This window comes from Myotis myotis, unplaced genomic scaffold, assembly GCF_014108235.1.
Source record: "Myotis myotis isolate mMyoMyo1 unplaced genomic scaffold, mMyoMyo1.p scaffold_m19_p_13, whole genome shotgun sequence".
Taxonomy (NCBI): domain Eukaryota; kingdom Metazoa; phylum Chordata; class Mammalia; order Chiroptera; family Vespertilionidae; genus Myotis; species Myotis myotis.
This window is the reverse complement of record NW_023416317.1, coordinates 46,495,913-46,522,130: the sequence shown is the minus strand read 5'-3', so window position 1 is coordinate 46,522,130 and position 26,218 is coordinate 46,495,913. Positions and strand designations below refer to the sequence as shown.

The following is a 26,218-nucleotide window of genomic DNA, read 5'->3' as shown; positions in this document are numbered from 1 at the left end:
TGCGCTACGTCTTCGTTGGGGGGGTGGTGGTGGTGGTGGTGTTTACACTGGTGAATACATTTGCCAAAACTCATGGACTGCACACTTAAAATCTGTGCATTTTACTCTATGTAAACTAAAACGCAGTTAAAAATAAAAAAGGCACGGTCGCCCAGTCAGTAGGGGTGGTGGCTGGAAACAGGGGTCACGATGTTTCTTCAATGAAGGAGTGTATTTATTCTACAAGGTAAAACCAAAAAACAAACAAACTGGAGCGGGGCTGGGGAAGAGGGCGTCCACATACCAGCTACTTTCCCACATACTGACTTTAAAGGGGAGGAAAACCGGAAGCTTTCTATATTTCACGGGGCGAGGGCAGGGCGCTGTGATCGCGGGGGACGGAGAACGGCCGGGCTCCAGGGACTGCCGACCGAGCGCCACCGCAACGCCCGCCGCCTGGGCTCCCATTCGCCCAGCGGGGCCAGCAGTCGCCGCCGCCGCCGCCGCCGCCGCCGAGCTCTAGTCTAGACCCGCGGAAGCTCGCCGACGTCGTGCTGACGTCACGCGCGTGCTGACGTCGCCGGCGGCCGCGGCCTCTGAAGCGGGCTGGGTGTCGGGGGGCGCCGAGTTTGACTAGTTTGGGGGCCGCTGGGCGCCTGGCGCCGCTCCCGCCGCCCGCCGCGCCCCGCGAGCCGCCCCTCGGCGCGTCCCGCCCGTTCCCGCGGGGACCCGCACTGGCGGCTGGGCGGCCCCCGGCGAAAGTCGGCCCCTGGCGGGCAGGCGGGCGGGCGGGCGGGCGGCCGCGGCCATGGAGCCCCGCAGCATGGAGTACTTCAGCGCCCAGGTGCAGCAGAAGGACGTCGGCGGCCGCCAGCAGGTCGGCCAGGAGCTGCTGCTGTACCTCGGCGTCCCCGGCGCCATCCCGGACCTGGAGGAGGACGTGGGGAGCCTGGGCAAGACGATCGACGCCCTCACCGGCTGGGTGGGCTCGAGCAACTACCGGGTAAGCGGCGGCGGCGGCGCGGCCGGGCTGGGCACGCCCTCCCCGGCCGGCCCTTTAATCCCGGACGTGCGAGTCCGGCCCGGCGAGCCCCCTCGGGGGCGCTCGGTTCGGCGGAACCACCCCGGAAAGGGGAAACCCGGGGACCCGCGGGATCTCGGGCGAGCCTGCCTCTCCGGATCGGAGCAGGGGACTGGCTTCCCATCACGACCAAGTTTTTCCACCATTGTGAACAATGACAAATCCAGCCGTTCCCCGACACGGGGATGCGTTATTGGCATGAGGATCCACTGTGTAATCATTAATTTTTTTAAAAATCGGTGATAATTCATAAAGGGCTCGAAGACTTTTTTTTTTTTTTACATTTGTACGTCCCGAAGTAAACACTACCTAGACCGAGACATAAGACGTTAGAATCCAGGTATTATGAAAGAGATGTCAAGTTAATCCCTCTTTAATAAGTGATTTTTATCCTTAATCTCCTGCTCTTTTTTCTTTTATAAATTGTGCTCTTCATCTCTAAAGCATCTTTTAGAGCTTAATCAGGCGCCGTTAAACCTAATAACAAGATGCTAACTCCAGGGCATCACGTGTTTGCTTTTTATTTATTGTGGACAGCAAGGAATTGCGTGCTCTCTGTCATTTCGGTTTCTCGCCGTTGAGGCCTGACCTCGGAGTGGAAACCATTTCCTAGCTGGTCTGCTGATGCAGAAAATAAATAAAATACATAAAAGGATGAGGTACAAGGAAGATTGAGTGTTTCTGATGAGCCTGTAGTAGTTAGTAGGCAGGTTGCAATGTAGCTACTTTGGGAGGCCCGGTAAACATGCAGTAATTAGCTTGTGTTGTAGTTTTTTTAGCAGTTACTTTTCTTTCTAGTCTTCTGGTGGCAGTGTTGCTTTAAAATACCAGCCCAAACCTCCCATGGGTGAAGTGAAGTATTCTTGGTAATGTATGTTATAATCCAGTGAAAACTGTCCTCGTGGAGAAGAAAGGCAGCGTGCTCTACGGTTATTATGAAGATGTAATAGTGAAATTTGTGTGAGTTTTGGGAAGGATTGACTTTTACAGGATAATAAACAGTTTGAAAATTACTACCTTGATGCTCCATTACATGCTATCTCTCCTTTTTAACTTTGGGGGAAAAAGTTAATATTTAATTGTATAGATCACTACTGTTTGGGGATTATCCTTATTTCTTTGGAAGAAACAAGCCAAATTTACTTATACTTTAAGAAGGGCATATCAACACGAAGATCATTGATTTCATGTTGCAGCATAGGCCGTTACAGAAAGTCAACTCTTTGGCAATGCCAAGGAATTCGGAACTCAGTGCAAAGAGGAGACAGGATTGTCACAAGGTCGTTTCATTGACTTGTACCAAGGAAAGGAGACCGGATTCATGTCCAGAGCTCTGCCTCTTGGAAGGGAGTCTTAGCCTTTGCTTAAATACACTTCTTCGGTCATTTACATGTTGGTGTCTTCTCTGTGGTTGGCTGCACTATCCCCTTTAGGTTCCTGTCAAACTTACCTTGTTTACAGCTGTACCTGCAAAATGCTCTGCTACATTTTAACCTTTAGCAGCAATAACATTTAGTAATAGCCTTTAGAACACCTCAGGCCTTGAGACCCTTGTCCTAACCAACTTCGTAATGCTGACTCCCTTTCTTTAGTGCTTGCTGGCAGGGGGTCAGGTCACCTTTCAGATGTACAGTCAGGGAATAGCCCTTGAGCAGTCACATCTCTTTGAAACTCTCTTGGCTTCTAGAATACCACAGTATCTCAATTTTTAAGTCTCTTATGCACTACTTCACTCAAGTGCTGTGTTTTTCCTTCAACTGGTGTTCAAGAGTTAGAACCATCAGGCGCCTGACCCAAGTTCTCATCTTTTTACAACACAGTCTCTCCATGCTTCTCACTAGATACTGTTGCTTGAGACAATTTCAGCAGTCAGAAGAGACATGCCTCAGTCTCCTACAGTCTTATCTACACACTTCCTTGTAGCTGTGCCCATAATATTCTACTTTCTTCTCAGTTACAATGCACAAATTGTCTCTTTCTTATACCAATCCCTCCACATGCATATTAGATCCTATGCCCTCTTGCCTACTCAAAGATATTATTAATTCACCAATTCTGCTCCCTCCTTCCAGAATCGTTAGTTCTCTCCTTTCTACAGAATGCTGTATAGAAGCTTTTCTGACATTGTCAGAGAGAGGACATTCTAATTAGTTTGTTATTTATAAACTTAGTTGCTTCAAATTAGGTCATCATTTTTTACTCATGATACAATAAAACATTTCTCTTGGGAAAAGTGTGTCAGAATTTTTTATTATACACACAAATAGACAGCTGTAGTTAAATTTTAAATTATGCTGAACAAAATAAAATTTTTCTTTGGATTTGATAGGACCTCAGAATTTGTGTGTCTTAATAACTGTCATCGCGTCAATCAATTGGAAGTGACTATACTATGTGCTGGGTGTTCTAGATACTGATGATCCAGCTGTGAACAAGACACAATACTCATTCAGCCTCATTTGGATATTTATTGAAGACCTACCATGTGCAGCACTCAGTCTTGTGGGTACTTCTGATACAATGGGGGGGGGGGGGATATGACAGAAATCCTTGCCTTTATGGATGTAGATTTTAGTGGGGGAGAAGAATATAAACAAGATAGATAACTGAAATAAGTATGTTAGAAGGTGATATTTACTTTGGAGAAAAGCAGTGATGAGAATAGGAAGTGTTGGGCAGGATGCAGATGTTTAAATTTTAAATAGCTGGTCACTGAAGACCTCATGAGAGGGTGACTTAAATGAGATTGGAGAGTGAGATCCCTGCTGTCATGGAGATCCTATTAGAAAGAAGATGGATGAGTATACAAATTAGATAATTTCAGGTAACAAGTGCTTCTAAATCAACTGATGTGAAAAGAATGAGGGTGTGGTGAGACTATTTTGTGTTGTCAAAGAAGTTAGGTGAAATTTGATTATGACATGAAAGAAATATAGGAGTGAAATATAGGCAGAGAAAACTGCAAATGCAGAAGCCCTAGTACTGTTAAACATATAGAAGGCCAGCATGGCTAGAGCTTACAAATGAGTGTGATGTTAAGAGAATGAAGTTGGGGAGGCAGGTGGAAAGAGATTTATAAGATTTTATTCTAAATCAATGGGGAGTTCTATGTAGAGGGGTGGCTCCTTTGTGGAGAGTGGACTCTGAAAAGGAGCAGCAGGAGAAGCAGGGAGTTGATGGTGGCTAAGGCTGGTTTGGCCACATTGATGAGAAGTAGATTTGGAATATGATTGGGGATAGGATAGGACCTCCCATTGGAATGAGTGTGAGGGTTGAAAGAATTAGGAATAATTGCTTTGCTTATGCACCAATAGAGGTGCTGTTTATTGAAATGGAGAGGTCAGTCTTGGAGATTAAAAATAATGGAAATAAGTATGTGTATACACACACACACACACACACACACACACACACGGCATTTGACTTTTGCTAAGAACAGTCCTGTGATTTCAGGAGTCCCCAAAATTTAAAATGGTACTATGACAATAAAATGTCCTTTAAAGTGCAATTAAATATAATAACCACTATTTAAAGAGTCCTTAGCATCAGGCACTATCTCAGAGTGGTTTATTTGCATTACCTCATTTTAATCTTTAAGATGGCCTTATAAAGGCAGTACTATTATTTTCCTGATTTTGTAGAAAAGCTATACTTTGCTTTAGGTCACAGACCTGGTAAATTATTGGAGGAGTACTTAAACCTAGGGAGATGCGAATTTTCCTTCTCCCTTTCCTTTTCTGTCCTTACATAAACCTCTTCAGTATCCTATTATTTGTCAGCTCTGTTTTCACTTTTTTATATTGTCTATCTGCAACTATAAACAGTAAGTTGATTCTAAAAAAAATGGAGAAAATAATAAATAGCATTTATATTATAACTGTCGAGTGCTAGGCTAAGTAATGTGCTAGGATTTCAAGTCTTTTTTTGGAATCCGAAATCACAGCCCCTTTACCTTTTTTTTTTTTTTTTAATTAAATCTTTATTGTTCAGATTATTACATTTGTTCCTCTTTTTCCCCCCCATAACTCCCCTCCTCCCAGTTCCCGCCCCACCTTCCGCCCTCACTCCCCACCCACTGTCCTCATCCATAGGTGCACGATTTTTGTCCAGTCTCTTCCCGCATCTCCCACACCCCTTTCCCCCCCAAGAATAGTCAGTCCATTCCCTTTCTATGTCCCTAATTCTATTATAATCAACAGTTCATTCTGTTCATCAGATTATTTATTCACTTGATTCTTAGATTCACTTGTTGATAGATGCATGTTTGTTGTTCATAATTTGTATCTTTACCTTTTTCTTCCTCTTCCTCTTCTTAAAGGATACCTTTCAGCATTTCATATAATCCTGGTTTGGTGGTGATGAACTCCTTTAGCTTTTCCTTATCTGTGAAGCTCTTTATCTGACCTTCAATTCTGAATGATAGCTTTGCTGGATAAAGTAATCTTGGTTGTAGGTTCTTGGCATTCATCACTTTGAATATTTCTTGCCACTCCCTTCTGGCCTGCAAAGTTTCTGTTGAGAAATCAGCTGACAGTCGTATGGGTATTCCCTTGTAGGTAACTGAGTTTCTTTCTCTTGCTGTTTTTAAGATTCTCTCTTTATCTTTTGCTCTTGGCATTTTAATTATGATGTGTCTTGGTGTGGTCCTCTTTGGATTCCTTTTGTTTGGGGTTCTCCGTGCTTCTTGGATCTGTAAGTCCATTTCTTTCACCAGGTGGGGGAAGTTTTCTATCATTATTTCTTCAAATAGGTTTTCAATATCTTGCTCTCTCTCATCTTCTGGCACCCCTATAATTCTGATGTTGGTACGCTTGAAGCTGTCCCAGAGGCTCCTTACACTATCCTCGCATTTTTGGATTCTTTTTTCATTTTGCTTTTCCGGTTGGGTGTTTTTTGCTTCCTCGCATTTCAAATCATTGACTTGATTCTTGCGCTCCTCTGGTCTGCTGTCGGGAGTCTGTATGATATTCGTTATTTCAGTCCGTGTATGCTTAATTTCTAGTTGGTTCCCCAATATAGCATCGAGGGTCTCATTAGTTTTCTTGTAGATCTCATTAAGTTTATCGGCGGCTTCTAAACAGTTCTTGAGAGACCTTAAAAGTGTGGTTCTGAACTCTATATCTTCCATTGACAATTTTGTCCTGTTTCTTTGTCTCCGCATTTTGTTATGCTTCCTTGGTGCACCCCCTAGTGGTCTTTGTTCGCAGTCTTATAATTAAACCTTGATTGTTGTAGCTAATACCAGGGAGGGTTTGACCTCCAGGCCAGGTGGCTATGAGAATCAGCTGTGTCTGCAGTGAGAGAACTTCTGTCCTCTAGGGAGGTGCTAATCTAGCCTTTGCCTGAGGCTATCCGGCAAAAGCCTCTGTGCAGGGCTTGGGCGGGGCGGGTCGCACAGGATCAACAGGGTGGGCCGGAGAGAGCAGTTATGGCGGCTCTCAGTCCTGTCCCCAGGGGCTCTGCCTCTCTGAGTCCCAGCACCCGCTGCAAAGCTCGGAGAGAAAGCTGCACTCGCTCTGACCGAAGCCAGACTGTCCCGCTTCTCCCGTTTGAGTCTGGGTCGCTAAAGACTCGCCCGGATCTGGAGCTCAGAGTCTGCAACTCCCTCCCGATTGAAAACGCCAACCGCGCCCTCCACCGCCAGCCCGCTCGCGCACTCCGCACCTCAGAATTTGACTTCAGCACTGTGCCTCCTCTGAGTGTCCGTATGCGTTTCTCTTTCCTCCTAGTTGTAGGACTTCCACTCAGCCAGCGTTCCTGTGGTTCTGGGTGATGTCCCTTCCGTCTTTTAGTTTCACTTTTGAAGTAGTTGTTCAAAGCAGCAAACTCCGGCGTTAACCTATGCCGCCATCTTGGTTTCTCTCGTGGGTTGCCTTTTCATTTTGTTCCCCTTTACCTTTTGAAGGATGATACTTTCCAGTGTCGGCATCAGCTTGATAGTATCCTATATGATAAAAGGCTAATATGCAAATTGACCAAACAGTGGAACAACTGGTTGCTATGACGCACACTGACCACCAGGAGCAGATGCTCAACACAGGAGCTGCCCCCCTGGTGGTCAGTGCACTCCCACAGGGGGAGCGCCGCTCACCCAGAAGCCAGGCTCACAGCTGGTGAGCGCAGTGGCAGTGGCGGGAGCCTCTCCCATCTCCATGGCAGCCTTAAGGATGTCAGACTGATGGCATCGCTGCGCAGGGAGCGGGCCTAAGCTGTCAATTGGACATCCCCCAAGGGCTCCTGGACTGCGAGAGGGTGCAGGCTGGGCTGAGGGACCCCCCTGCCCCTGTCTCCCCAAGTGCACGAATTTCGTGCACCAGGCCTCTAGTATATTATATGAAGGTTTTTGTATGTCGACAATTGTAAACTGGTATTAAAGTATGCATAGATAATTTGTATTCATTAAAAATTTTTTTCCTTCTGTAGATATCATTAATGGGATTGGAAATTTTAAGTGCCTTTGTGGACAGATTATCAACACGATTTAAGTCCTACGTAGCAATGGGTAAGTTAACTTTATTTATTTAAAAATCATTGTAGGCCCAGCTGGTGTGGCTCAGTGGTTGAGCGTTGACCTATGAACTAGGAGGTCACGGTTCAATTCCCAGTCAGGGCACATGCCTGCGTTGTGGGCTCGATCCCCGGTGTGAGGGGTGCATGAGGTAGCTAGCTGATCAGTGATTCTCTCTTATCATTGATGTTTCTATGTCTCTCACCCTCTCCCTTCCTCTCTGAAATCAATAAAAATATTTTTTTTAAATAAAATAAAAATTATTGTAGGTTTTGACATACTGGTTTTTTTTTTCATAGTTTTTGTTTAACAAAACTGTAAATGCAAAAAATGTAATTTTGTACAACTCGGAGATCTGCTAAGTAGCATTATAGTTTACCTGGACATAAAAAACTTGAAGCATATTCAAATAGATAATTATATTCCTTTTGAGACAAAGAAACAGAAGCAAGAAGCTTACTAAGTATAGTGATAATAGATTCTTACTTTATATTTTCAAAATTTTTACTATATTTTTACTCTTTTTGTAACATATTAAAATTTATAATATAACTTATAGCACCACTTTTCAAGCTTTCTATGGTGAAGGACTAGTTCTTTCACTGCTCGTTTGTTGCAGACCAATTTTGTAAAATGCAATAAAAATAGGTTATAGCAAAATGAAATGAAAAAATCCAAGGCCCAATTTGTTATTATTAGATTTAACAAACAAAATTACTTTGGTCAGATTGTTTTAAAAACTTTATTTTATAAACACTCTCAATTTTTCTTACTGCAGACAATTTGTAGATTGGTCCTGGGCTACCAGCCATACTTTGAACAGCACTTACTTACAGTGTGTTTGCAAAGAAGAGCATTATACCAGTACAATGCTCTTCTTTGTGTGGTAGTTAGGATTACAGAGTTGGCTCTGACCTATTTTCTAAACCTGAGTGACCTTCATATACCTTTGGAGTGCTTTGGTGAGTGGATTTCGTTCCTATTATATAGAAACATTTAAGGGTAACCTCAGATGTTTGTTAATCTCTCCTATGGATTAAGTGAATGTCTCATAATGTATCATCACACTTATTTTTGAATTATCTTTGGTCAGCTTTTTTCTTCATGTTTTGTGTGCCATCAAATTCTGCCAGTTTCCACTTTTATTTTTATCGTCTAGCTATCCTTTCAGCAGAAGCATCTTAGTGAGTTTCCCTATCTTTATTGCTCCTTTTTAAATTAATTCCTGGTTCCAATTCATTCTCTGTGGGGTATCTTCTGAAAAGATTTTTTTTTTTTTACTACATCAGTCTCCTGCTTAAAATCCTAGGATAGGTTTTTAAATCTTTGCTCTGTGAACGTTTTATTTATGTATTTTCTTAAAACATATTGAATCAATGTTTAACATTAGGAAGTTTTACATAAAAAATCATATTTATGATTTGTTTATGAAAGATTGGCCAATGTGGCAACCCCAACCTTGTATTCCCACATGTAATTATTGGTTGAAGCTGTGTTGTAGCTTCCCTTTTGTCTGGATCATGAGCTTTTCAGTTCCTAAGTTCTTCCCATCTCCTCTTGTCTCCTCAAAACTGAGAATGTCAGTTATAATACAGCAAGGTGGGAATACTGTAGTTCTTAGATATGGTTCATTTTCTGTATTTCCCATACCTCTTTGGCTGTAGGTGTTTATGTTTGTGACCCCTGCCCTATAGTAGCTCCTGTTATTAGTTGTTACAGACAATAGTTAGACTTGAGAGTAATTCTAGGCATTACATATATCACTTATTTTTCAGACGCAAAGAAGGCCAGATGGGGTTTAATGTACTGACTAGTCACATTGAGGCAGTGGGATTAAATGAGATAATTCAGTTCTTAGTATATAATTATATCTAACATGAAGGTTTATTATTGTCCTGGACTGCCTCTCAGACGCTATCAGAACCAGAGTCCCACAGTAGCTAATTCTACAGATGTTGATGAATTTCTCTAGTGTTAACAATACATCTAAGCAAGATGAGAAGGATTTACATTGTTCCAATTGTCAGGTACTTGTGTTGCCTCATGATTAGGCTTATGATTATAATGAGGACTTCTTGTTTTATTACACAATCATTTCCTTAATTAAGCCTAAATATTGGAATGGTATCACTCCATTTGGTATAGTTGGCTTCTCACTCTAATCATTTCCTACCAAAAGGAATGTAATTTCTTTTCTCCTTAAGTGTTGTTGAGCTTGCTTTTCAGTTATATTTTATTAGAGTCATGAATAAAGAAGTAAAAACAGCCCTAGCAGGTTTGGCTCAGTGGATAGAGCATTGGCCTGTGGACTGAAGGGTCCCAGGTTTGATTCCGGCCAAGGGCACATGCCTGGGTTGCGGGCTCAATCCCCAGTAGGGGATGTGCTGGAGGCTGCCAATCAATGATTCTCATCATTTTTGTTTCTCTCTTTCTCTCTCTCTCTCTCTCTCTCTCTCTCTCTCTCTCTCTCTCTCTCTCTCTCTCCCTCTCCCTTCCTCTCTGAAATCAATAAAGAAATATATATATATTTTTAAAGAAGTGGAAACAATTTGCGTACTTCATAACTTTTAATTTATGAAAACAATTACTATTTGTAATTTTGTAAAATATAGCTTATTTATTCTTTTTCCTCTCTTTCTAGTTATTGTAGCTTTAATAGACAGACTGGGAGATGCCAAAGACAAAATTCGTGATGAAGCTCAGATTCTGCTCTTGAAGTTAATGGACCAAGTAGCACCACCGATGGTAGGCCTACATTTAAAATTCCTATTTTGCTAATTATTGATGAAATATCAGTAAGGATAGATGGTAATCACAGCAACTCATTCCCCAGGGGACATGAAAGCTGAAATTTTAAACAATTAATTGTTGCTAGTGCTTTAAAGAAGTTGAAATTTAAGATTAAATATCTATATTTTACTTTTTGTTCTGTTTTTTACTCAAATGCTTTTTTAGAAAGCTAACTCGGAGATTTTAGTGACCTGACAGTATACTGATAATATTATTTTTTAGGATTTTTAGTTTTTCCTTACCTGCATTATTATAAAATGTTCAGTGCAGAAGCTTATTTTGAGAAATACTGAATGTTATGTTAATTTCTGCAATTCTTACAAAGACAGGAAGAAATTTTTTTATTTTAACAAGTAGTTGCTAATTGTATAAGGTATATCGTTTATGACAGTGGCCTGTATTTTATGAATACAGTAAAAAAAATTGCCCTTATGTGGAATTGTTTTGAAAGAAGCAGAAATTAGTTGACATGTACACAAACATTTAAAGAGTAGCCCATGTTAAGTACAAAAAGATCAGAATTTGCAATACACATAATGATATTACGTGTTATCATTTAAAATACTGTTTAAAAATTATAATATTACATGATTCATTAAAAAACCAAGGAGTATTGCTTTGTAAAAGTAAACTGTTTTCCCAGATTGAACCAAAGTCCTTGTTAATAATATGGTGGATATCCTTCAATCCTTGGTCAGTGTTCAAATTTTAACTTGTTTTTGATGCTATTATCACAAATAGTACTATAGGAAACATCATTGTACATGTATCTTTGGACATAACTGTAAGTATACATATAGAATAATGTTCCAGAGGTGGTGTTACAGAGTCAGGTTTGTTTTGTTTTGTAAGCTTCCAAGTTACCTTCTAGAAAGTTTGACAGAGAGTGAGTGAGAGAAGAGAGAAATATATTAGTAGAACTGAATACAGAGTTCAGAAAGAATAGAGTCCAGGGAAAGGTGTGTGTGTGTACACACTTGAATTTAATAAATTATATTTCTAAATGTGGAGAAAGAATTGATGAGGACAATTGGCCATATAGCTGGAAAAATAAAGTTGGGTTTCTTTTTATACCAAACTCATGTAATTGTTTTGGATTATTTGTATAGGTTTATCTATGCTTTTTCTAAAATAAATTATAGTGGTTAGCAATAAAATGACTTGCTCAAATATGTTTCTGTATTTGGATCCAATTTTAAAAGAAGAAAAGCCTGAATTCTAAAATGTTGAAAAAGCCTGTTCCATGTGACAGTCTGTAGTAGTTGCTAGGCAACATTGGACCTTTTAAATGCTTACTGGACTATTGGACTTATAATGGTAGCATTGTTGTTGAAGATTTCTAAAGTTTAGAACAAATTCTGTCCTTGGAAATTCTAATGGTTTTGGATGTTGGACATAGTTTTTCTGAGAATAATTAAATCTAAAGTGAAATATATGAAATAAAAAGTAAAAAATGTAATTAAGATATTAAAAATTGGGTGAGAGCAACATCAGTGAAAATTTGGCTTAGAAAAACTTGTAGAGAGTGAATAGTCTAAGGAGAAAATTCATTTACCAATAAGATTGGTAAGTTTGAGAATAGATAAAATATTTTAACATGAGTAATTTAATATTTTGTTATACATGTTTACTTTTCTTTCAAATAGCACATTTGGGAACAGTTGGCTTCTGGTTTTAAGCACAAGAATTTTCGATCTCGAGAAGGCGTGTGTCTGTGTCTTATTGAAACCTTAAACATGTAAGTTTTATGATTACTGAAAACAGCTGCCTGTGTTTTTCATTTTTCTTAAAAAAGTAATATCCATTTCACAGAGCTTGAGGAGAGCTATGGAAATAAATTTTAAGTAGTTATTAACTGATCTCTAGTACAAGAGTTTTTATTTTATTTGATACCTTCGTTAATTTTTTGTTATCTTTCAGGTTGTTAATTTAAAATTATTAGTTATAAGAAGTGTTTTTCTTTTTTTTCTTTAGCATGTTAATAGTTGCTCCCCAAAGTAGATGGTAATATAGCAAATATGTTTATGTAACTTAGGATCTACTTCTGTTCTGGACCTAGTTTGGAACTGGTTTTAACTCAGTGGTATTTCATATATTGTAGCCATTTCCCCACCTGGGCTTTCTAGAACAGTGTGGGTGGTTTTGAAAATCATAGACTGAACAAGACTCCCAGGTAACTAGACAGTGAATCTGGTAGCTGTGTGCAGAGTTCTGACAGCATAGATGCCACAGGGCTCAGAGCTCCAATCTGAAGAAATTGTAAAGTGTAGTTTTGTTCTCTTTCTGGATTAATTTTTTAAGTTCTGTGCAACAAGATAGGTAATATATAGTAGCTTTCAACTTTTCCTGTAATGTTACTTCTTTTCCTCTAACTATACCTTCATTTATTTTCTTTTATTCCTCTATGGTCCTTTCTGCCATCTAGAGCTTGTAAGTGCATTCAGTCTGCACAACTTTTGTGTTTTTTGGCTCTCCTGTCATTTGCTTTCAACCCATGACCTCACCAAAAATTAATACGTAAATATTTTATTGGAATGCAAATTTGAGATCCAGAGTCTAAAAATAAATCACTATTTTCAAACAAAAGCTCAAATTTTCTTTAGTCATTGAGAGTTTGCCCGGTTTAAGAGTGCCATTGGTTGAACATTTTGCTCTGTTGGATCTTGTATTGACAATTTCATTGTTAGTCATGATTACTCAAGTTTGCATATTTGACATTGTTTAGAATTAGTTTTTGCTTGTGTCTCATACCTTCATGTTTTAATGATGTGTGCCCATGCTCTCTACCATATCTGTCTTATTAATACAGACAAGAAGAAAGCAGAGGATATTTGTTTACTGTTTGATTAAAACCAAATTCTCTTTATTTTTTTCAAATTATATTTAGTTTTGGAGCTCAACCACTAGTCCTCAGCAAGTTGGTACCACATTTGTGTATCCTATTTGGAGATTCCAACAGTCAGGTAAAATTTTATTTACATATTTAAGTGTTGACTAATTTTTTGGCTACAGCTTCTTTGTTAGTGCTCTTAGTCGATATTATTTTTATTTTTAAATTTATCTTTATTATTGGAAGTATTACAGATGTCCCCTTCTTAGTCTATTTTAAAAAGAAAAAGAAGAAGAGAGGGTAGAAAGGGGTTAGTGAAGATTTCCCCTCATTTTTTTAATTTAAAATCCACCAAAGTTAGTTTTTAAGAACATATCATATTCACTTAAGTTGCTTAAGTTTGTTAGTTGTTAGCTAGTATTAAGGATAGATTGGACTTTTAAAGCATAATTCTTTTTTTTTTTTTTAAATATATTTTATTGATTTTTTTACAGAGAGAAAGGGAGAGAGATAGAGAGTTAGAAACATCGATGAGAGAGAGACATCGATCAGCTGCCTCCTGCACACCTCCCACTGGGGATGTGCCCGCAACCCAGGTACATGCCCTTGACCGGAATCGAACCTGGGACCTTTCAGTCCGCAGGCCGATGCTCTATCCACTGAGCCAAACTGGTTTTGGCCATAATTCTTTTTTTTTCTCTTTCTTTTTAATTTTCACGTCAGGATAATTTTTTCATTGATTCTAGAGAGCGGGAGAGAGAGAGGAAATCACTCATCAGTTGCCTTTTGTACGCACCCGAACTGGGATTGAACCTGCAACATGGGGTGTGCCCTGACCAGGGATCGAGTCCTTGACTCTTTGGTGCTTGGGACAACGCCCCAACCCACTGAGCCACACTGGCCAGGGCTCAAGTATAGCTCTTGAGTCTGAAAAATTGAGTAACAAGTAACTTGGATTCCCTTCTGTGGTCCTGGGTATTAACTGTGAGAGCAGGTTGTCAGTTCCCTTTGTTTCTGAGTGGCATAACAACGACTTTTTTGCAACAGTCAAAACCAGGGGTCCTCAGACTACGGCCCGCGGGCCACATGCAAATACAAATATTGTATTTGTTCCCGTTTTGTTTTTTTACTTCAAAATAAGATATGTGCAGTGTGCATAGGAATTTGTTCATAGTTTTTTTTTAAACTATAGTCCGGCCCTCCAACGGTCTGAGGGACAGTGAACTGGCCCCCTGTTTAAAAAGTTTGAGGACCCCTGGTCAAAACCATACTTAACAGGGAATTTGTGCCAGTGGTCTATCACTTGTTAGACATTTTTTTACCTGAGCTTCATATACTGTAGGCATAATACAGGGATATGTTCTGGATCCCATCCCTTCTAGTAGAGTTGAATCTTAGTTGTAACCTTTTTGGCACAGCTTGTGCATTTGGAAATACCCTGCATAAGGTTTTCCCTGCTTTTAGTCCCTAGCTAGCTGCTCCTCTGGAGGTTTGTAAGAAGTTCTGTCTCTTCATTTGCTCTCTGACAGTGAACTCTGCAGGGAAATTAGAGCTAGCTGTCTTCCAAATTCCCGTCTTTAGGCCACATTTTTTCTCTTTTAATTGTGGTAAAATATACACAACATAAAATTTACTATTTCAACCATTTTAAACTGTACAGTTTATTGGCATTAAGTACATTCATTGTTGTGCAGCCATCACCACCATCCATCTCCAGAACTTTTTCATTTTACCAAATAGAAACTGTCTTCCCATTAAACAGTAACTCCGCATCCCCTCCAACTCCTCAGTTCCTCACAATTATATTTTACTTTCTCTCCATAGGAATTTGACTACTCTAGGTAACTTCATAAAAGTGGAACCATAAAATATTTGTACTTTTGCATCTAGCATATTTTACTTAGTATAATGTCTTCAGGGTTCATTCATGTTGCAGCATGTGTCAGAATTTCCTTTTTAAGCCCTGACCGGTTTGGCTCAGTGGATAGAGTGTCGGCCTGCGGACTGAAGGGTTCCAGGTTCGATTCCAGTCAAGGGCATGTACCTTGGTTGTGGGCACATCCCCAGTACGGGGTGTGCAGGAGGCAGCTGATCGATGTTTCTCTCATCGATGTTTCTAATTCTCTATCCCTCTCCCTTCCTCTCTGTAAAAAATCAATAAAATATATTTAAAAAAATAAAATAAAATAAAAGCAATAAAAAGCATGTCTTCAGTTGAGAAAAAAAAATTATTTAAAAAAAAAAAGAATTTCCTTTTTAAGACAATACTATTTCATTGTATGTATATACCATTTTTTAAAATCCATTCATTCATGCATGGATATGTGGGTTATTTCCACTTTTTGGCTATTTTGAATAATGATATTGAGAACATTGGTGTATAAATATCTGTTTGTGCTCAGGCCATATTCTTTTTTGTTGTTAATCCTCACCCGAGAATATTTTTTCCATTGATTTTTAGAGAGAGTGGAAGGGAGGGGGAGAAGAGAAACATCAATGTGAGAGAGACATATCAATTGGTTGCCTCCCACACATGCCCAAAGGGGACTGGGGATTGAGCCTACAACTGGGCTACATGCCCTTGAATGGAATGGAACCCACAACCCTTCAGTCTGCGGGCCGACACACTAACCACTAAACTAAACTAGTTAGGATCAGGCCACATTCTTGAAAGGCAGGAAAATGTATTAACCGTGGCAATGATTTGTATTCATTATTGGCATTGCTTATACAATCTTATTACAAAAAGAAGACTTTTTAAAAGCCACTTTAATAACTTTTATTTACATGTTTTTTAGATTTTTGTAAAACCTTTTACAAGGTTTCTCTAGAGCAGCGGTTCTCAACCTGTGGGTCGCCAACCTGTGGGTCACCACCCCTTTGGGGTCGAACAACCCTTTCACAGGGGTCGCCTAAGACCATCGGAAAACACATATATAATTACATATTGTTTTGTGATTAATCACTATGCTTTAATTGTGTTCAATTTGTAACAGTGAAAATACATCCTGCATATCAGATATTTACATTACAATTCATAACAGTAGCAAAATTACAGTTATGAAGTAGCAATGAAAATAATTTTATGGTTGGGGGTCACCACAACATGAGGAACTGTATTAAAGGGTCGGGGCATTAGGAAGGTTGAGAACCACTGCTCTAGAGGTTTCTTGGCATTCCTCTTTTGCGTGTGTTTTGTTGTTGTTGTTGTTGTTAATAACCTGCCAGAATCTCTTAGGAGTTTAGAGATACTAAAACCAACTTGGAGCTTCAAGTTTGTCTTCCTGTGTAATGCTACCTTGATGTGAAGTATTTTATTGTATCTCATATATTTTTTTTAAAGTTCTGAATTCTTTGGCAGGTGAGAGATGCTGCAATATTGGCTATAGTGGAGATTTATAGACATGTGGGAGAGAAAGTAAGAGTGGATCTTTCTAAGAGAGGAATTCCCCCTGCTAGGTAAGTCTTACTAAATTTTTGCCATTGATTTAAAAAGTTCTAATTTTATGTGTTAAGTTGGATCCAGTTTTTTGAAATGTTTTGAAATTCAAAATATACAAGAGGATATATAGGTTATCACCACTTAAAAAGCTCTTCGCCGTAGCTGACTTGGCTCAGTGGATAGAGCATCAGCTTGCAGACCAAAGGGCCCCGGGTTCGATTCCAGTCAAGATCACATGCCCGGGGTTGTGGGCTCAATCCCCACTAGGGGGTGTGCAGGAGGCAGCCAGTCAATGATTCTTTCTCATCATTGATGTTTCTCTCTCTCTCTCTCTCCCCCTCTCCCTTCCTCTCTGAAATCAATAAAAATATATATTTTTTTAAAAGTAATCTTTTTGGACACTGTTTCATTATATGCACACATGTTATTTACTTATTTAGAGAGAGAAACATTGGTTGCCACAACCACAGCCCCCCCCCCCCCCCCCCCCCGCCCTGTATGCTCCCCAGCTGGGGATTGAACTCACAACCCAGGTATGTGCCTGATTGGGAATCTAACCCACAAACTTTTGGTGTATGGGACAAGGTTTCAACGCACTGATCCCACCCAGCCAGGGTGTAGGTAACTATCTTTTGATACCAGGCAGTATGGTCATAATTTGGAAGATGGCTGGAGCAAGGATTTAGTAAAAATAGTAATCCATTCATTAATTATTTTTTGAGTACCTGCTGTTGAAAGGTACTATACAAGATACTGGCTAACAGAAAACTATGTAAGAATCAATCATTACCCTTAAAACCTAGTGAAATAAAAAAGAAGATCCTGAATCAGCAGAGTAGCAGCAATCAGGTTAACAACATTCCTCTTGAGGAGCTTCCAGTGTATCAGAACTTTTTTTTTTCAAAGATACTTTTTTCTATACTACTTCTTAGAGTTTATATTTTTATTTAAGACATTATTCCAGTTAGATTTTCTTTTTGTAATGAAATTTTAGATTTCAAGAGAGGAAGGGAAAGGAAGAGAAAAAGAGAAACATCAGTGAAGAGAGGGAATTATTGATTGGCTGCCTCCTGCACACCGCCTACTGGGGATCGAGCCCACAACCCCGGGCATGTGCCCTGAGTGGAATCGAACCCAGGACCCTTCAGTCCGAAGGCCAATGCTCTATCCACTGAGCAAAACCAGCTAGGGCTTACCTTTTTATTATGGAAAATTTCAAACATATTAAACAGAATAGTACAATGAAACTTCATGTACCCCCTGCCCAGTTTCAGCAGTTAACAACTGTGGCCAGTTTTGTATGTTATACCCTTACCTACTTACTTTTGTACTGTATTATTTTGAAGTAAATCCAAGTCGTCATAACATTTCCTCTGTAATTATCCTATATTAGAGACCCGGTGTGCGAAATTCGTGCAAGGGGCTTGGCCCCTGCCGCTGCCACAGCTGCCTCTGCCTCGGCCCCTGCTGCCGTGGCTTCATCTGAAAGGTCATCAGGAAGGACATCCAGTCTAATTAGCATATTATGCCTTTATTTATTATAGATAATAAAAGGGGGAGCGCCGCTCAGGCAGTGCTAAGGAGCAGCGAGCCTGGCTTCTGGCTGAGCGACGCTCCCACAGAGGGAGCGCGGTTCAGCCAGAAGCCAGGCTCATGGCTCGAAAGCGCAGCGGTGGTGGTGGGAGCCTCTCCCGCCTCCGCTGCAGGCGGGCAGTAAAGTAAAGAGCGAGGGGTCCCACACTGCAAGAGGGATGTCTGACTGTTGGCTTAGGGAGTGGGCCTAAGCTGCCAGGTGGACATCCCCCAAGGGGTCCCAGACTGTGAGAGGGTGCAGGTGGGGCTGAGGGGACCCCCTCCCCTCCCCCAGTGCCCGAATCTCATGCACGGGGCCTCTAGTTTAATATATTTCTTAAGGGGGAAAAATATTTTTTTCAATTACAACCACAATACTATCTTCAAACCTTACATTTCTTTATAAATAATTCTGTAAAATCAAATATGCAGTCAAGGTTCAAATTTCCAGTTGTTTTTCAAATGTCATAAGTACCTATGTATTTTTGGTAGTTTGTTTGAATCAGTATCCAAATAAAGTCCAACAGTTAGTTGATATGTTTTATGTCTTTTTAAATCTTCATGTAGACCCAGCATTTATTTATTTATTTTTTTGCCTTGTATTTTATTTTATGAATATGTCTAGTAGTTTATCTTATAAAGTTTCCCATATTCTGGGTATTGCTAATTCTTTTCCTGTGGTGCAGTTTAACATGGTCTTCTGTCTTTATATCCTGTAAATTGGTAGTTGGATCTGGAGACTTGATTAGTTTTTTGGCAGGGGGTATTAAGAGGAGCAAAACTATTTCATAGGTGGTTGTGTGTTTTATTATCATAAATATTACATCTGGCTATCTTTTACTATGTAAGATTTTTTTCAAGTGCTAATTTTTTGGTGATAAGGTTGTCCAATAAATAAGTATTTTGCTTGCTTATTCACTAATTTGCTTTCTGCTTGTAGGGCTAACAAGAATTTCATTTGAATATATTCTATATTATTTTAAGAGGATGAAAGAAATCATGTTACCACATATATTTATGTGTGAGAGTGTATGTGGGGTGGAGCAGAAGTAGTTATACTGTCATTCATGTGGAAAAGAATGCAATAATAAATAATATAAGAATAAACTATGTTTTGGGTACTCACAACTGTAAACCTACTTTTGCCCCACCCTAAATATATATGTATATATGTGTTATATACATATTATATATAATAAATTATGTATTTTAAATTTTTTATTGAAATTATTTTTCTTTTATTTTAAATTTTTATGCAAATATGACATCCATACAGAAAAGTACATAAATCATAAGTATGAAGCTCTGTAAATTATCACAAAGTGAATTCACCCATGTATCCATCATGCAAGTGAAGAAGAAGAATATTATAACATTCCAGAAGCCTCCCCAAATCCATTTTAATCCTTCCCTTTTCTCTCCTTCTGAAAAGTAACTACAATTCTGACTTCTATTACCATAGTTCAGTTTTGCCCGTTTTTAAATTTTATATAAATGGAATCATATAGTGTATACTTTTTTATATCTGGCTTCTTTCAGTTAATATTATGGTTTTGTAGGGGTTTTTTTAATGTATTTTTTTATTGATTTCAGAGAGGAAGGGAGAGGGAGAGAGATAGAAACATCAATGATGAAAGAGAATCATTGATTGGCTGCCTCTGTATGCCCCACATGGGGGATCAAGCCCACAACCAAGGTACATGCCCTTGACCAGAATCGAACCTGGGACCCTTCAGTCCACAGGCCGATGCTCTATCCACTGAGCCAAACCGGCCAGGGCAGTAATTATGTTTTTAAGATACATTTGTATTGTTGGGTTCAGCTACAGTTGTTCATTTTCATTGCCTTATAGTTTTCCATTGTGTGAGTAGGCCATACTTAATTATTCCATACTGTTGATAGACTTTTGAGTTGTTTTTTAATTTGTAGCTTTATGAATAATTCTGTTCAAAGCATTCTTATACGTTTCTCTTGGTGTATGAATATATTCGTCCTCTTGGAATATATCTGAGTGGAATTGCTGGGCCATCTATAATAATAAAAGCGCAATATGCTAATTAGACCAGATGTCCTTCCGGACAAAGCCGCAGCAGGTGGTGGCTGGGGCCAGGGCCATGACCCTTGCATGAATTTCATGCATCGGGCCTCTAATAGGGTATATTTACCTTTAGTTGATATTGACAGTTTTCCAGGGTGGTTGTACCTATTTATATTCTTACTAGCACTATTTGCAAGTTGCCATTCTACATTTTCACTGATACTTGTTACTCTTATTAATTTAGGTTTCTGGTTCATATATCCTCATATGGTTCTAATCTGCACTTTTCTGATTACTAATAAAGAAGAGCACCATTTCAAATTTATCAGTTATTTAGGTATGTTCCTGTAAAGTGTGTTTTCAGGTCTCTTGCCCATTTTAAAAAATTGGGTGGTCTGTCATTTTATTTTATTATTTTTTAATATATTTTGTTGATTTCAGAGAAGGGAGAGAGAGATAAAAACATCAAGGATGAGAGAGAATCTTTGATTGACTGCCTCCTGCACGCCCCCTATTGGGGATCGAGCCTGCAACCCTGGCATGTGTCCTGACTGGGAATCAAACCCTGACCTCCTGGTTCATAGGTTGATGCTCGGTCCCTGAACCACGCAGGCCCGGCATGGGTGCTCTATCATTTTAAAAAATTGATTGGTAGGACTTTTTAAAATACATTCTAGATATAAGCCCATTGTTAGCTATATATATGTTTCAGATATATTCTCCTACCCTGTCACTTGCCAGTTTGGTTTCTTGATGTCTCTTGGTGTGAATAGGTCTTAATTTTAATGTAGTTCTTAGTCATTTCCTTTATGATTAAACACGTTTTGTGTCTGGTTTAAAAAAATCTTTGCCTTCTTTGTCGTGAAGACATTCTCTGTGTAATTGTTTTGAAGTTTTATTTATAGTTAGGTTTATTGTACACATGGGATATTTTTTTAATGGTGTGAGATAGAGGTTCAGATACATTTTTTCCCCCTATGGATATCCACTTGACCCAGTACCACTTATTAAAAACATTTTTCTTCAATGTTCGTTTTGTTATAAATTAAGTGTCCACATATGTGCTTAGGATTTTTGCGTTATGCTCAAAATAAAATTGGCCTACAATATTCCTTTCTTCTTAAGTTATATTAGTAATTTTAGCCTCATAGGGATTTTATCATATGTGGATGGCTTATACTTTAATGTCCTTACTGAAATACACCAGCAACTTATTAATCGTACTCTTACCTGTGGCTTCTCTCCTAAGTGGCTAGCCACTTGGCAGATGAAGACTCTGAGACCCAGAGTAGTGACAGCTAGTTGGTGAGAACCTGAAGGCTTCCTGACTCTCAGTTCATAGTTCTTTCCTCTGTGTTACGCTTGTGTCAGTCTTCTCTATGCTGTTTCTCTAACTAGGTGCTGCAGGATGGGCAGGACTACATGGGTACAAGGCGTGTACAATTGGGTTTTTCAACCACGCAGCGTGTTCTCTACTCTTTTAGCACATGACCTCATTCTTTATAGGTAGTATTTTGAGTCTTCAAAATACTGGACACATTTCTGATATGAATGAATTTTGCTTTACCCATTTCTTCAGATTATTGTTCCACTAACTATTGCCCTCTTTCATCTAGCATTTATTCGCAAGAATTCAATATAGTCAATTAAATATAATAAATTCTGTGTAATATCCTGAATATTGTAATTGTTTGAAAATTAGATTATTTTTTTCATAGTGGTCATATTCTGCTCAGTGGAGCAGTCAGAACACAAACAGCATTTATCTGTTAAGTTCCTTGTTTTATATGGGCCCAGTTTGATTTCTCTGGTTTTATGTTTCCTTAACATGGTTCTGTGTACTTTTTAAGGGTGTATTGGTGACTGAGTGGATTCATTATAAAGTTGGAACTGAAGTATTTTTGACGGATTCGAGAAATAATTTTATGATGAAACATGGGAAACTGCTTTGTGTTAAAGTTACCATTTCACAGATATGCCTACAAGTGTGGAGAGTGCTATCTGTATTTGGCTGGTTCTGTCAACTGAAGAGAGATGGGTTTTGTCTTTTTTTCAGTAAGTGAGTTCATTGTAAAAGAGAGATGTATAGACCTAACTAAATCCCTGGAATTGTTTTTTTCTCAGGGAGATGGTGAAAGGAATTGTTCCTCATTAAAGTGTATGTAAAACAAACAAAATGTATTCTTTATTCCCAGATTAGAAATGATATTTGCCAAATTTGATGAAGTGCAAAATTCAGGCGGTATGATTTTGAGTGTCTGCAAAGGTAAGAATAATTAAATTATTCTGGTTCTTAAACATTTCTAAGATTATTAACAAACTTTTAGACACTAAAATATGTTTTCAAGTCAACTGTTACATCAGATTTGATTTTGTGATTTAAAACTTAGGATATAATAATAAAGTCTTTATATCCTGCTGGCCATTTGCACTTACTTAGAATAAGTGAAAATTAATAATGGGTGTACTCTTTTGTGCAAAATGATCCTGTTCTTTTGCCTATGTTTTGTATCTTCTGGGTTGAAGATATGGTGACCTTCTTGTCCTCTACGTTTCATGCATGGAATGTGTTTTTTATTCCCATAGTAACTGTTTTACTTTGTTGTTTTTAGTAGAAATTGTGGGGTTGATGGGCTCTATTACACCTATGTGTAGACTACCAGTGATGACACTGGTGAAGAAACACAGACGTAGGAACTTTACCAACATAATTATCTTTGGCTTCTGAATTAGAAGTTGAAGTTAGTATGTGGCGTTTATTTGATTTTGTAGTTGCTCTACTTTTTGTAAGGATACTAAGTTGTATTTGGTTTTATTGGGTACCATTTACCTAGACTTCAGTCTTTAATTATTAATTAGCCCTATAAAGAATATATTCTATTTCAAAACATAGTATAGATGGTTTTTCACCTAGGGAATTAAGTTCCTATTAAAGAGAGTGTGATTAACTTAGTACTATGTAAATGATGCTGGTGAAATAATTTGGTATATAAGTTGTATAGTTAAATAATAGGAAAACTAGTTTCTGAAATAATTTAGTGGGGTTTTTTCCCCTCTGGATTAAACCAAGATTGAACCTTGTTTTGTTGCAGGAAGGCAGGTGGAGTGAGAAATTAGTGTTAAAAAGATTGTGTCTACCCTAATCTAAACTTAGTTCTAGAAGCATAAATTGACTTCAGTACTACTGGTACTTCCCCTGACTGCCAGCTGTTTATCACTCCTCTGAATAGAAGGTGTTTTGAGTGCCTTGTCCTTATTTTCTCAGCAGTTACCTCTGTCCATTTCCATAGAAACCAGAAACAGCAGGAAGATGAAGAGTTGTTAAAATTCCTTAAATTAAGAGTTGTGTTTTCATACCATTTACAGTGCATTCTCACTTGTGTATTCCAAACTTTGTAGTTACAACTCTAAGAAAAAGAGTGTAATGGATATTATAACCTTAAAATATTTATTATTTGGTATGGTTTATTTTGAAAGTACTGTAATTGTGTTTTGTGAGGTTATTTCTGTTACTATCAAAATAGGAGATTATTTTATCCCCTATTCTTTAAGTTCTCATTTCTTTTCTCTTGTTTATCTCTCCATAAACAAGGAGGCTTGGGGTTAGTATCTACCACTTATTTCTCTTAGGGGCGCCTTCGGAGATATTTTTGTATTGGGGGTTATGCTCTGAATATTGTAAATATGGTCAAATGTGAATGTTAAAATCTGTAATACATATACAGTATATTGGGGTATAGAAATTGGTCATGATGTTTTGTTTTGTTTTAAAAACCATTTTTTATTGATTTCAGAGAGGAGGGAGAGGGAGAGAAACATCAATGATGAGAGAGAACTATTGATGGGCTGCCTCTTGCACACTCCCCACTGGGGATTGTGCGTGCAACCTGGGCATGTGCCCCAACTGGAAATTGAACTGTGACCTCCAGGTTCATAGGTCAACGCTCAATCCCTGAGCCACACCAGCCAAGCAGCCATGATGTTTTTGATGAAAATACTATGCTGTCATTGAAAAATACTTTAATGGATTTGTTAATAAGGGTGGAGACTAGTAGAGGGAAGCCTGTTTATCATGTTGACTACCCTCAACCCCCTCCTCTCCCTTGTCATTATTTTCTCTCAGTGACCTACTTTAGCCCAAAGGCTTTAAATGGTAACTATTTGCTGATGATTCTTAAATGTGTAGTTCTAGCCCTCATTCAGTCTATCCCTTATGCTCTAGATTTGGTAGCCTGTGGCATCTATGACATTTCCATTTGGATGCCTAATGAGCATCCCAGACTTAGCATGTCCAAAATTGAAACCCTGTTGTCTCTTCCTTTCCTTCAAATCTGTTCTTCCCTGCTTTACCCATTTCAATCAGTGGTACCACTATTAGCTTAGGCTAGAAATCTGAATTGACTCCTAATTAGTCCTTTACTAATTAGTCCTTTACTAATTAGTCTAACTTAATTGGTCATTTCTTCCTCTGAAATATTGATATATCCCAAATTTTTTTTTCATCTCCACTGCTAAAACCCCACTCTGAATCTCCTTCATTTTTACGTAGATTATTACATGTTACAGTAGATAGTTTTTTTTTTTTAAATATATTTTATTGATTTTTTACAGAGAGGAAGGGAGAGGGATAGAGAGTTAGAAACATCGATGAGAGAGAAACATTGATCAGCTGCCTCCTGCACACCTCCTACTGGGGATGTGCCCGCAGCCAAGGTACATGCCCTTGACTGGAATCGAACCTGGGACCCTTGAGTCCGCAGGCCGACGCTCTATCCACTGAGCCAAACCAGTCAGGGCAACAGTAGATAGTTTTTACCTAGATTATTACATGTTACAGTTCCATGTTTGCCCTCTGGAATCTTTTTTTTTTACCCAGAAGTGAGAATGATCTTAAAATTAGATCATGTCACAGCAGTGCAGAAGACAGTTAAAGATGCTGCCTCAGCAAGCCTACATTCTAGTAAGGGAGAAGAGATCATAAACAAGGAACACATGGGAATCCAAAGTGAATACAGTTGGTGATGGACGAAATACAATTACCCTTTGTTTAATGAAATTAATTTAAATTATTCCTAAAATCCTTGCTGCCAAATCAAAAGCCATTAAATGAGAAAATTATTTCCACTAATAGTATATTTCATCTCAGTCCAGGATACTTGAATAATTGTCACAGGTAGACAAATGTATCAAACACTGAAAACAAATTTTTATAAGTAACAAATGCAAAAAATAGTTTGTACCCAAAGAATGTAATGAAGATTTATTCAACTCCTTTTTTATTTCTGCACAATTTTCCCCCACAACATTTTTAGCCCTTTGTTGGCTCATTGTTATTGTGCACTCAAACTAAAATTGTAAACTAAAAGTAATAGAACAGGCCCTGACCCATGTGGCTCAGTTGGTTGGGTGTCATCTCGTGCCCTGAAAGTTTGCTGGTTTGATTCCCGCTCAGGGCACATACTTAGGTTGTGGGCTCCATCCCCAGTAGGGGGCATGCAGGAGGCAGCCAATTGATATTTCCTTCTCACATAGATGTTTCTCTCTCTCTCTCTCTCTCTCTCTCTCTCTCTCTTAAAAAAACAACATCAATTAAAAAGTCTTAAACAAAACAGTAATAGAACAAGAAACTATTTTAGGTCAAAATAAAGGCTCAACATGAAAACTTATAAAAATAACTAGAGGCCCGGTGCATGAAATTCCGGCACGGGTAGGGTCCCTAGGCCTGGCCGGTGATCAGGGCCGATCAAGGCCTTCCTTTGTTCTGTGCCCCCCTCCCATCCTCCCCCCAGGTGGTCAGCGCACATGATAGTGAGTGATTGGTCTCCTGGTTGAACTTCCATGGGGACAATTTGCATATTAAGTTTTTTTATATATATATGTATATATATAGATTAATGCACATAATGGACTGAGGAGCCATTAAAGATACCACCTTTTCGTTCTCTCACTTTGTGTACATATGCAAAGCAAATTGTTGG

The 26,218-nt window shown here is 38.9% G+C and overlaps 1 protein-coding gene across 47 annotated transcripts in view; it reads left to right on the top strand.

The window, feature by feature from the left end:
• The first annotated feature begins 357 nt into the window (after positions 1–357).
• The window catches only part of CLASP2 (cytoplasmic linker associated protein 2), a 146,440-nt gene continuing 120,579 nt past the window's right edge, over positions 358–26,218 (top strand). For 11 of the 47 annotated variants that reach the window (XM_036332919.1, XM_036332917.1, XM_036332897.1 and 8 more), the window contains exons 1-7: positions 363–982; positions 7,484–7,562; positions 10,210–10,313; positions 12,005–12,096; positions 13,246–13,321; positions 16,550–16,647; positions 22,436–22,506. In XM_036332919.1, the coding sequence (XP_036188812.1) occupies positions 788–982; positions 7,484–7,562; positions 10,210–10,313; positions 12,005–12,096; positions 13,246–13,321; positions 16,550–16,647; positions 22,436–22,506 (715 nt within the window). In that variant the 5' untranslated portion in view covers positions 363–787. Of the gene's footprint in view, positions 983–7,483; positions 7,563–10,209; positions 10,314–12,004; positions 12,097–13,245; positions 13,322–16,549; positions 16,648–22,435; positions 22,507–26,218 lie in introns of all 47 variants that reach the window. The other 36 variants (XM_036332883.1, XM_036332889.1, XM_036332908.1 and 33 more) reach the window with 8 other exon arrangements.